Raw genomic sequence first — 12,611 nt, forward strand, 5'->3', positions numbered from 1 at the left:
TTTCCGAATGTAGCCAAAATTTTCAACTCGGGAAAACCAAAGTGTAATTTCTTTCACTCAAGTTACCGACTTGTCAAAATCACGTACCCGTGCCTCTTTCTATTAGTGGTCAGCCAAATTATTTTCATTTTCAAAATTCTTTCCCTGTTGTTAGCTCGAACGTAGCTTTCATTTGCCCTATTAATTTAGAGGCCCCTGCCTCTAACTCATTAGCACCTAAAGTCATAAAAGCCATGTGAGCAAAGACCGGAATTTAAGATCAGTTTTTAAGTGATATAGTTAATATTTATACCTTAAGTAATGTATTTAAAGCCTGATGATAAATAAAATGGTAAATATACACGGAGCAATCCTTGTGATCGCCCTTGGCAGGAATACAAGATAATGAACCTAGACCCAATTTATTGCATTCATTTTACTCCGCACGAGTTAGATTAGACGCAATCTGGTTGCAATGCAGTCGACTATTGCACTAAACTATATCTATTAGCACGCTAATCACAGATATCGCAGGTTCAAACCGCAGCTGCAAAAGGATGCACGAAGGCTATATGATAATGACTACCGAAAGTAATATTTATTACGTTCTGTTAAAATAGTAACAGGGGATACCATTCCTCGTCTGAAAAAGATGTGATCCGACAAATGGCACTCGTGAAGGAAGTGTGCGTCGAGTAGCACCACACTTCGCGTTGTGATTATGAATTATGACTCTGTACAAGACGCAGCACAGCACAGTCGCTCGGAGTCTCTTTTGCAATCTCCTTCGGTATACTGGCTCAAAAGGTCATTGGTGGTTGCGCAGAAACTTGGCTGTAACGTAAGCTCCTGCAAAAGAACGAAAGAAAAAATAAGTACGACCAGAGATGAAGATGGCGCTTCTTTAGCGATTTACCTTTTCATTTTATTATAGTGCAAAATTCACCTTCTTGTAGTTAGTCTAACGTAACAATTCTTTACGACCACAGAATATTTTGACACTTTTTGGGAGTTTGTAAACACAAATGGTAGACATCATGAATGCATCCCAGAAAGCAAGCACGCTAGTCAAGCGTAATACCCAGAAATGTGGCGCAACAAAGAAGAAGAGGAGTGGTGAAGAGGAAGTGTGTGTTCAGATCCATGTTACAGTTGGTAGTGTGCGCGTGTGTTGTGTCTTTTCGCATGTGATTGTTTGTTGCTCCACATTTCTGGGTATTGTGCAGCACCAGCTTGCCCCTCAAGCTGTTATTTTGAGATACCTTTCTAGTAAAGCGTCTTCTTGCTCAACTGTGGCAAGCAACCACACTTGCTCAATGCACTTACTAAAACGGCTACAGGTTGCTTCTTATCTAGAGTTATTCTACAATATCTCTTTAAAAACGTCTTTGTGCATCGGATTTCATGAAACACATATTGTCTCCGCATATTTTGGAAGGTAAGACCAACTTCAAATGCTGCTTAGCGCAAAATGCTACTCCATGTCATAACAAAAAACGCTAACTGCGGCGTGGATTTCAAGTCCACAAAGGCTACCGCAGTTGCACATGTGTGCGCAAGTCGCAGCCAGCAATCAAAGAAGGTCATGAGTTCATATGCGCGAAAACTGCGGAATACAGTCGGAGGATACAAAACACCAGTTTCCGGCGCAGACCAGTAACGGACTGTTTGAATCATGTGCATGTTGCTTTCAAATATGCACATGTGACACGCTACATAGACAAGGGAGTCAGTAACTCAGATGATGTGTACCTGCAGATGCCTTGAATGCTAGGAGCCTTCTAGAGGGAAAAATATGAAGAATAAAATAAAATTGTTTCTCCTCGGAATATAAACAGTAAAGCATCGGTAGGACTCCTGTGATAAATCTTGTGACTAATTTCGTTATGCAGGAAGGCGTTTTCTTCGCAGACTTTTGTGTCGTAACTTAAGAAAGATGCGTCGGTTCGATCAGGATAAGCTCAATATAGAATAGCGCATTAAACGCTTGATAATGTTCAATTAAGCGACGAATATAACTAAATATTTACCCAACTTCATGCTCTGTGATATTAGGGCGGAAGAATTGCGTAGTAAATCAGACGCTCTATGGTGGATAGAATCGTGAGCGCACGTGGTGCGCCGTATCGCAGTTGCATGCGTTATGCTAAGTGCCTCTGTTATCCTGGTACCAAAACTAACGCTCTCTTTTTCTTCACTACTTCCTTCACTCATTGTCTAACGTCGCCATTGCATGGACAGCTCGATCCCCACCCCCTCCACATCTCGTAAGCGTTTCGTAACACTCGCTCAGCACGTGTTCTGAACCTGTGCAGCAGTCTGCCCGCATTTGACACGCGTTTTGCAAACGCGCACTTTTTGCTTAAACTCCCGCTCATCGTAACTACCCAAGGTTTCACTCGGCGGTCGAGATACAAGAACAGTTCTAAATCCCCTGTGAAAATTTCACTCGCTGTCTATGTTGCGATGCCCTTATAACATTGGTCAGCGCGCATGCATTCTTGGAGTGAGTTCGATATTTCCTTCTGAGCTATGTCCCATTAGAGACATCTTACAGATGCTAACTGTTAAACTTTATCTCATTTTATTTGAACGCTGCGCGTAAAAAAAATGCTGAGAGCAGTAAATAAACAATAGGATTATGACGGAAATTTGACAATAATCACAATATGTAACCACTCTAAATAAAGATAACAGGAAATTCAGCAAACGCTGAAAAAATGTTTTACTGTGTTGAAAAGTTTTCGACACAATTGAACAATCTGAAGCTGGATTCAAAGATACAATCATGAAATGAGGGGCACCCGTACATTTAGTTTTCTTTAACACACATAGTCAGGACTGTGATGTTGACAGCATAAACCATGCTAGTGCAATTTTTTATGCAGATGACTAGTGGTTGTTACCTTTTTCCAACTCTGGTGACTTTGGGAACCGGCCTTGCGCGATCGTCGTAGCAACTTTTAAGTTTCGCCACCAGAGTTTCTGTGGGAACCCACAAGTAGGTGCCGAACCCCAGTCTTCCGAGTACGCGCATGTAATTTGAAGTTCTGACGTCCGCGCACCCACATACGCAGGAGCACTGCAGCCCACGCACTTCACTGAAGTTTGCGCGCACACATCGTCACGGTGATGTGAATGGCTCGTCGCGGTCGGCACTGCGCATGTCGGGGAATGATTGGCTGCTTCCGGCCGTCTCTGTCATTCTTCGCTCCTTCAGCCTGTTGCGCTTGCGGTCCGAGTTGGGCGTTTCGGACAGCATGCGGTGTAGCTTCTGTTTGCGCATGAAGGACCCCGCATTAGGAGATGCCCTCTGCCTCGGGCTGGGCACGCTCAGGCTGGAACCGAGGGCCTGCTTTTTCCGGGCCTGCGTAATGAGTGGTTCAGGCTTAAATGAAATTTTTGCGTTTGAGACAGGCTACGCAAAGACTGCCGAAATTAGGTGGCAATGAAAGAAATAATTTGTTCATGAGGGGGTCTAGCTGTATAATGATAAGGCTATACGGAGTGTATACAAAAATTCGGTGGCATAGAAATGTAATTTGCTGATGGAGGGCCGAGGTTTATAATGACGAACTACTTAACTCAATGAAAGCAACACATATGAGGTTAGACGGCATCGTGGTAGCCAGTTGCCAGTAAAACTGGAATCAGCAGCAAGAAAGAACCAAAAGGCCCGCCAAGCCTTCTCTTGCTGAGCCTTATAAACTAAATACTACGAACTCTGTGAAGCGATAGCGTGGATTACCAAATGCATGGAATCGCACAGTGTCAATTGCCAGTACATGTCGTACCGCAATGTAGCCCTGACCTGCAGAGCTAGTCCAAATACGCAGCCTTATTATTGAACTGAACATAAGTTCGGAATATTAAATAACTAAACTTTATGTTTGTAACTATACAGTGGTAAAAACTGCTGCCACCGTGTTCATGCGTCTACGCAAAATTTCCAGCGCTTTTGGTGAGACATGGTTAGCAGTTATGGCGCTATAGTTGGCAGTATGGATGAATATTAGTTTGTGTGGTTTGAAACACATAAGCAATTCGGGCTATAAGCGAAACAAAACTGAATGGCTGCAAATAAAAGTAGACCGCATGCTTCTCCGCCAACGCATAATTAAGCGCATTTGCCAAGATACTTTTAATGAGCTTGATCACGTGAGTGTTGTAGTCTTACTGATGCAATGACCACATTAAAAAGTGTCCATCATGTGCTACTCAATATTACCACTTCATGTATTCGCGCGTGGCCTTTTATTTGTCCTGGCGCATATATTGAAGACATAAAAGCGTCAATGGGTCGCAGAATGCGCTTAGCTAGTAATTTGGTCATTAATCAAAACTGGCGTCACTAGAGGCATAAATAGTGCCACCAACAACACTAAAAGGCAAATACTCTCACGTGCAGGATGCTCTCTGCTTGAAGAAGAAACAATATGTGTTCTGAAATATTAACTAGCGCTAATAAATCCGCCAATTTGATATTTATGCCGCAGAGGAAACGCCGTCAGATTGCTTACTGGCCACGTGTAATGAATACAGAATAATGTAGAAACGTTTGCTACTGGTAGCATGGAGAGCGTCTATAGTTATACGAATGAATGCAAGAGTTTAGGTTTTCACAACAAATCCTTTTGTTAACTCCCGGCATTCTTTTCAGCTTTTTCATAGAATGCTGAAGGATCCTTTCGTGCCTCAATGGCATAGAGTATTCCTTCTTAGTTTTCTTATGTTTTTGTAGATGAATATACCTCGTGCCGTATCTATAACAGATAATATCACGGGGGCATTCCTTCATGAAGGTAGTGTATTCTTTACGGTTTCCAGCATTGCTTGCCAAGACAATTCGGTGATGTATTCAAATCACAAATTTTATTGAGTAAATGTTGTTTTACTTTGCTTTGAAATCGTATCAAACTCCTCATAACCACATAGAAATGTCGGTCTTTGTTATTCCCCCTGCAGGATTCTACACGAATAATTGTTGGCTTTTCTACGGCTACTCACCTGCACAAGTCCATAGACGAATGCAGCTAGCGTACTTCTCGTGCTCGGGTTGCGATTCATGGATCGAGCGCGTGCAATTTTCTTGCCTAGCACAAAGTATGTCTCCATGGTGCCCTTGCCCTTAACCTGGACAAGCCCTCGGCACTGCACACTGTAGCCGTGTTCCTCCAGCAGCTGGGCAGTGGCACGTGGAACTTGGATGTGATCCATGGCACCCGTGGAGTCCATGCGGCTCGCCTCATTCACCGTGTTACCCCAAATGTCGTAGACGGGCTTGCGGGCCCCGATAACACCGCCCACCAGCGGTCCGTGGCTGATGCCTGCGTACATACCGCACATTCATTCAAAACAGTGTCACGCGCAAAAAACATTATGCAAACTGCTACATGCAGCCAGCATCTTACGTTTTGGCACTGATGATGCGTGTGGTATAGAAGTAATGAAAGTGCCATCGTTTTCCTGAGTGGAATTCCTGTTCTGTGAACTATTTGAGGTTAAGTATATCAGAATGACAACTCATACTAAAATCGGCGACTTTGGTGTTCACTGTCGTGTATGTGTGTAGAAAAGCACAGACCAGCGTCCTGTTATTAATGAGTGTGAATCTATTGCACTATTAAAGTGAAAAACTGTCCGAAAGTGTCAGCTGAAACTTCGAAGGGCGCCGCTCTCTAATCTCAGCCAGTAAGTGATAGACAAAACTAGGTGAACATAAATTTTATGACCTGCTTCGTTATCGCGGCATTCTGTGCACCACTATATCGAATAATGAATGACAAAGTAGCATTTGTTAGCCATATATCGAATGCGACAACCAAGGGTCGATTTATCTCGCTTACAGAATAACCACCTCAGGACTGCAGTCAGCATGCTTGGTAGCAACACTGTGCACCTTTACAATGTTTTTTACTTCTTGTATCTTCTTGGGATTTCTAAACGAATAAGTGTTTCTGGCCAAACACACACGCATGAGGTGACGTATCGTAAAGCACCATCAGCTGGACAGTGACGAGCCCTCGAAAGCGCCAGCTATTGAGGCAGGGAGTTAATTGTATGTAATAATATGCCCCTTTCTACAGCTCCTCACCGTCAGCCTTCAGGTCTACTGAATGCATCGAGCGCGAGTAAGAGGTGTTTGAGCACACCTTTAGTCGAATGCTTCCCGGCCATCTCGATTTATCCTGGGCTATGTAACTTGGCACTTCTGGCTCAGTCTAGTTATTATTCAAAGGGGAATGAGCACTTTTTCGATTCGAAAATTCGGGAGCTCATGATTGTCGTACGTCACACCATTGATATATACAAAGAATCTTGACCTTGGTGCTCTATATTAAAGTTGTAATTTTTTGAAAGAAAGAAATGTCGAAGAGATGTTTGTATAGGCTGGGTTGACTAAATGAAAAGTTGTTTTAATAGAAATCAGTAAATAGCCGATATAGGAAAGTTTGGGCGCGCGTATGAAGCACGCGCCTTTGCTTTCATAGCAGCAAAATTCTGCGGCACTGATAGGGAGCGACGTCGCCGCGGCACTTTTACTGACCGTGCAACATGGGCTGCGCGCGCTTCCCTCTCCGCGTGGTGCTTGCGCCCGTTCAGCTCGTTTCATCTCGACCACGGCGGGTGCAAGCAGACGCCCGGCAGCAGCATTTCGTGTATATTGCTTTCTTCGGTGGGCAGTTTTGCGATGTTTGAAGCCGCGTAGAATGCATCTTGCTTGCTTCCCTTGCGTCGTGCTTTCCTCAGATAACGTATTCGCCTACTGGCTTGTGTGTTATGCACTGTAACTCTAGGCATGTGGTAGAAATTGTATATGCAATTGAAATATCGGCGCAGTAGGTCACGACTTTACAGCAGTAAGTGGCAAGTAATAGGAATGATTCAACGCCTGCGGCGACAAAAAAGATTGCTCATTCAATATACCGCTTGCACCTACTCGGACCCTGTAAATCGGAAGCGCGTACAAAGGTAAAATGAATGCCGCCATCCTGTATTCAAACTTTTGTCGCACACATAGGGTAGTGAGGCGTTCAGCTCTGCGGTTTATAACTCTTGCACTTTGTAGACTTTGGCCTGGCCACGCAAAAGCGGTGCTGCAACGAATCGTATAAAAGTTATGCCATGATAGTAGATTTTGAGGTTAAGGACCCAAAAATAATTTTAGCCCTAGTTCAGGGCTTCAGAACCATATATTTTTTGAAACGTGCTAACCGTGACCATAAATTAAGGCAGCGCCGGAGACGAAATCACAGAAACAGCCGGAATAGCAACGCGTTAGCACATTACTTGGCCATTATTACAAGGTAGTCGGGTGCTAAGTAAGCCGTCGGATTCAGGCGCTCAAAGTGATGGTGGCCACATCAAAGACGGACCGAAATATAGCAAGAACTTAGCAGGTTTATTTATATGGTGAGCACTGAAACGCAGAACTTCGGCTTACTTTTTAAAGGGGCACCATGTGCACATATGCCTAGGTGGAGAATGTATTTTTTATATAATGCCTAATCACTTCGGTTTAGTGATGTGCACTGTTTAAACGAAATGCCCAAAAGAGAGGTCGTTGGCGCACTCTCTCATTTTCCAGCAAGATGCCGACACGGGAACAGTGGTGACGGGCTCGTAAAGAGGTATGACTGTGCCAGCAACAAAATGCCAGATTAGAGAGCTGATGGAATCTTAATTCCCGAATCTAACAGCTTGCCCCAATTTCCTAGCAGTAAATTTGGGGCTACAGCTGTTGCCAAGAAATGAATAAATTTATTCTTGCTGATATGTATCCGTATTAGCATAGCGCGCTTAAGATTATAGCTATCCCAATTCCAAATACACAGAGGCAAGGGTATCTCCAACTACTTTAGATGTAAGATATTTTAAGCAAACTGGTTTTGGATTGTTTGCTGAAGATTTAACTGAAACTACATTTCAGGTTGTTTTATTACAGGACACCTAATTCCACGCTCGAGCGAAAGCCTGAGAACCGACTTCACGAGGAGATGAACTGGGCTATCATTAGCGGAGCTGCTCACATTATCTGCTTATCTTGGGTTTAGAAATACATCACTATGTTATGAGTACGGGTAAATCTAATACTGTGAGTTTGGCAGCTCATAGCGCTATCAAAAAATTGTAGTTGGAGTAATGGTTACGTTTGGAAATGTAGTCAATGTTCCACAAATCCGCGTCAAATTGTGGAGAAAGCAGAGAACAATCGACCATCTGCGGTCTTCTCAGCGAAGAAAATTGTTAAATGACTAGCACTTTCATTGACATGTGGATTTTTAGCGTGGGCAAATAGGGTGAAGATAATTAAATGGCTATCGCTGCATCCAATATTTATTAGTTAAATGCCTACACTGTTTAAAAAGAACCCCTTTTACTGCATGGAACACATGCAAATGTGCTAGTAAGGGCTCTTAGCTTGTCACCAATTTTATCCCTCAATGAGTAACTACGAAAGGTGTGGTAAATTAAAGACACTAAAAAAGAGCTATGCACCTAGATAATGTTTTCAATCCACAAAAAAGTTTTGTTTTTGGTCTGTAGCCGCTTCGGACCAGCAATTGCTTCTTTAAAGCCCACATGATGTGTTTTCGTCTCAGTTCACTAACAAAAAGAAAATGCAGCTTTGCAAACTTAATGAATACGTTACGGATTCTCTATGGCATGGTTTCATAAAAACTATGAATACTCGCGGCGTAAATACCGTGCAGCGAATAGTAAAAAGGAAACATCGGGTGGCGATAGTAATGTTGATGACGTCTCTCAATACCAAAAGGCACACTTACCGACGCGAAGCTTGAAATTGTTGAAGGAATGCTTATTGACATCTTCAAGAGCTTCCTTCATTGAAATAGCGAAGTCTACAAGGGCGGTCAGGTGAACCCACGATGCGAGATTCTGGAACGAAAATAAATGCAATATCTTGCTGCCTGCCAAAAAATATGCTGACATAGAAACAACTGTGAAGAAAAATTAACCTGACTGCGAAATAAAATTATAGAACCTTAGCAAGGCTGAACTTAGCATAAAGAAAAAGAACTGATTTGGGCATAAATTATCTTGCTAGATGGTAGATGTCGATGACGTTGTCGTTATATTCTCGTCCGTTCTTGACCACATCGCTTGGCGTGGCGTATCTGCCTAGGACAATTGTCATGAAGGTCTAGGCCCGCTATCCATGAGGAGGCGGACTGAAGTCATCCAGCTCATCGTGCGAGTTTATACGGTTAAGCCGTGTAACAGATACGCTACTGCTTGCGTTCCATGCAGGTTTAGGGCATCTACATACAAAGGCAAGTAACTTTAATATAGTTGACGCCACATAAACCGCTGGTCAATCATTGCCGGCCATATCACCTGCCAAGTACCACACCACCTGCCATAGGTACCCTGAAAGGCTGATGCTTCAGACATACCTCGTGTATCATTTGCTTGGTGCGTAAAATAGTGGTTGGACAACAATATGCTTCTAAGCTCTTTATCAAAATATTTAAGTACATCGCAGTTATGTGGTGCTGCCGCGAAAAAATAAATTGTTTTAATAGCTTTAAATATGCGATATTGATTGCATTTTCACGCATGTGCCAATTCATTTAAATGCATCCATATACAGTAATATATCTGCCTAAACTCTGGAAGGGCTCGAGCGATGAAAAAAAAAAAAGGAACGAGTGAACTTGTATTAGTCGACGGCTTTATCAAAAACATTGTACTAAACAAAACTATCATATATATTACGAATGACCAAGACTAACAAATTATCCAGCAGCATTGTTAGAAAATTCCTCAGCCTACTTTCGTGCCTAGATGCCAGGCATATATATCAGTTTTCTTGTGCGTTAAATCTTCGAATTACCACCCGAATCAGACAGTCAAAAATGAACACTAAAGGATGTATATCTTTTATATGCATTTTTGAGTTGGAACTCAAAAGCACCGCTGCAGGACACAATGAAATTGAATGCACTCACCTGATCTTTTGGATTTAGACCAGACGCTGCCATGTAAGTGCTGCTGATTGTCTTAATTTTCTCCAGACATTGAAACCTTTCGTCGTCAAGGAGCTGTTTCACACAAAGAAAGGCCAAATGCGTGAAATTCATAAAAAAGTAACAAGGTTCTCTAGAGAAACAACATTCAATAACACCGGCATTGTACATAATGCATTTTCAAAGTTTGAAAGAGCTGCTAACACTCAATTCATTTCTGTATTAACTGCGGACACTGGTGCAATGCTTCCAATACAGTTGCAAAGACAACAACTCCGTTTTATTTTGTCATTTAACTATAACGAGCCCAGAAGTTCTGGATAAAGGTCTCTCTTTTGCATGCCTGGAGCGATATGCTGTACGGTACTACGACCTCAAACTCATAAAAACTATTTTTAATTCTCAAAATCATTTCATATGGCCGTCTAAAATGGCGATCTTAGTACACAAGGTGTTTCCCAGCCCAGATTTTGCAAAAAAAAATAAAACGTCATGCAAGAGAATTATTCTGATCGCACAGAATTCCTCTGGACTTATCAGTGTTCCCCGTAATGCAAGTTAAAAAAATCCCCCAATAATTACGCGACGCTTGGTACTTGTGGACGAAAGATGGTGCTAGCTGCCGTGGTTCAAAACGCTAGGCGCAAATATATAAAATAGGGCACAGGAAACTATGCACAGAGCATTAGATACACGCAGTGCTGTATCACTTCGCTTATTTACCAGAGCGACGAGTTTTTGATTACATATGGCTCACCTGGTCAAAGTCAAATATGATTTCGTTGAGTAATCTGATGCATTCCACGCCATTATTGATATCTTCAGAATAAAAATTTGCAAAATTTGGAATGGATGCAAACATCACTCCGCAGCAGACATAAGACTGTGCATAGAGTTCCTGCAAGAAGTCATATGTCAGCCTCAGAGAGGAAATCATTATGTGCGTTTGCTAAACGCAAAATATATGTGACTGAATTCGAACAGCAAAGAATATCTTTACTTACGACTGTGGAGAACAACACTATGATCAGTCAGACATGCATAGTACATAACCACATGTGAAAGAATGAATTCTGGTCTGTAAATACTTGTTCACCACGTCATGGGATTTTGCAACCAGAACGGCCACTAAGATTGAGAAGTAGAGCTGATTTTACTGCAAACACACCACTGTTCTCATAGTTACGCTATGGTATATCAAGTATCATCACTTTCCAACCAAGATAACGCTTAGTACCTTAGACATTCAGTGCGCTGTTGAAGGCTACACTTGACTTGTTGAAATATTACATCATTAAGGTGGAAACTAAAACACATCGACTTCCGTGTCGTAATAAAATATTTCGATCGTATGCGTGGGAAACAGACAGACTCAAGTGAAGTTTGACAGAATTCGTAAGGTAATATACAGGGCAACACAATAAGCATATCATAGTGTGGCCTATCCTAATATGGCATGGTAAATAGGATTTAGTCTGGAAACCGCTCATGCGTTATGATGAGAGGCGCCACCACACATGAGCGGTAATATCCGATGTCTCCTTTTCCGACGTTTCCACATCGGCACAATACCACGCCAGGAGAGTCCGAGGTAATATCAACCTCCAAGTGGCTTCGTATCGCATGTTGGCTTTGCACATCTGAGTTTATTTTATATTGCAATGGGGCCACCATAGGCGGATCTCGATTGCACAACTTCAACTTAAGGAAACATTAACAAATATTGCAGGACAGATTTGAAGAGTTATATTTTTACGGATCCTGTACTCCGTTTTATACATCAGGTGCAACGCAGCCAAAGCTACGCAAGTATTCCGCAAGAAAAAAAAAAAGGAGGCGTATCACTACGCGCTCGTTTCGTGGCCTACTGGTTTCTGCGATAACGGGTTCTATTCCGAGCATACACGTTTGCAATAACTTGCTTCGCGTTCCTGGACATCTTCTCAGTGCAGATCTTGTAGAAAAAGCCGCTCCGAAGAGGCAATCTGATATTTTCTCCCTAAAAAAAGGTGCTTTTTATGGAGCTGATGGCAATTGTAAGATGTATTATGCTTACAGATAAATCAACCATTATTTCCTTTCGTCAAGAGCAGGTACAATTTTTTATCGCGGATGCGGGAAGCACAAACAAGAGCTCTAGCTTTGGCAGTGTCGTACTTTTTGTATGAAACGGACAATAATTTAAGTAGACATGCACTCAGTCAGGTGGTGTGTGATCGCTCACTTGCGCCAAAGTTCAGAAACCACGACAAACAAATTTAATAGACAACCTCCGAGTAAACTTCTGAAGTGTCTGCTGCACTGCACACTTCTTAAATGAAAGGCTACACTGCACAATGAATGACACGGGGAAAAGCTGCGCGCCATAAGTGATGAAAATTTGGCTGACAGTCAGTGAAAGGCAAATGATTTTATCTCCTTAGGAAGCGCGGCAATTTACATCTAGCGCTGCTAAGGTGAGGTAACTAAACGCAAAAAACCATTCGCGGTGGTGCAGTGGTTAGGACGCTCGACTACTGTGCCAAGGATGCGGGATCGAATCCCGGCCTCGGGGGCGGCTTTTCGGTGCAGGCGAAAAACTAGGTGCCTATATTGTGCGTTGTCAGCGCAGGTTGAGGAACCCTAGATGATCGAAATTTC

General features: G+C 42.6%; 1 protein-coding gene across 1 annotated transcript in view; it reads right to left on the bottom strand.

The window, feature by feature from the left end:
* Positions 1-565: 565 nt before the first annotated feature.
* LOC146190534 (adenylate cyclase type 8-like) overlaps positions 566-12,611 on the bottom strand; it is a 322,358-nt gene continuing 310,312 nt past the window's right edge. Inside the window, exons 19-24 of the mRNA XM_084600933.1 lie at positions 10,729-10,869; positions 9,954-10,046; positions 8,769-8,880; positions 4,987-5,306; positions 2,886-3,346; positions 566-828 (exon numbers count right to left, since the gene is read on the bottom strand). Of these exons, the coding sequence (XP_084457059.1) occupies positions 3,104-3,346; positions 4,987-5,306; positions 8,769-8,880; positions 9,954-10,046; positions 10,729-10,869 (909 nt within the window). The 3' untranslated portion in view covers positions 566-828; positions 2,886-3,103. The remainder of the gene's footprint in view (positions 829-2,885; positions 3,347-4,986; positions 5,307-8,768; positions 8,881-9,953; positions 10,047-10,728; positions 10,870-12,611) is intronic.

The sequence above is a fragment of the Amblyomma maculatum genome, chromosome 4 (assembly GCF_055883805.1).
Source record: "Amblyomma maculatum isolate TAMU_Amacu chromosome 4, ASM5588380v1, whole genome shotgun sequence".
NCBI classification, from domain to species: domain Eukaryota; kingdom Metazoa; phylum Arthropoda; class Arachnida; order Ixodida; family Ixodidae; genus Amblyomma; species Amblyomma maculatum.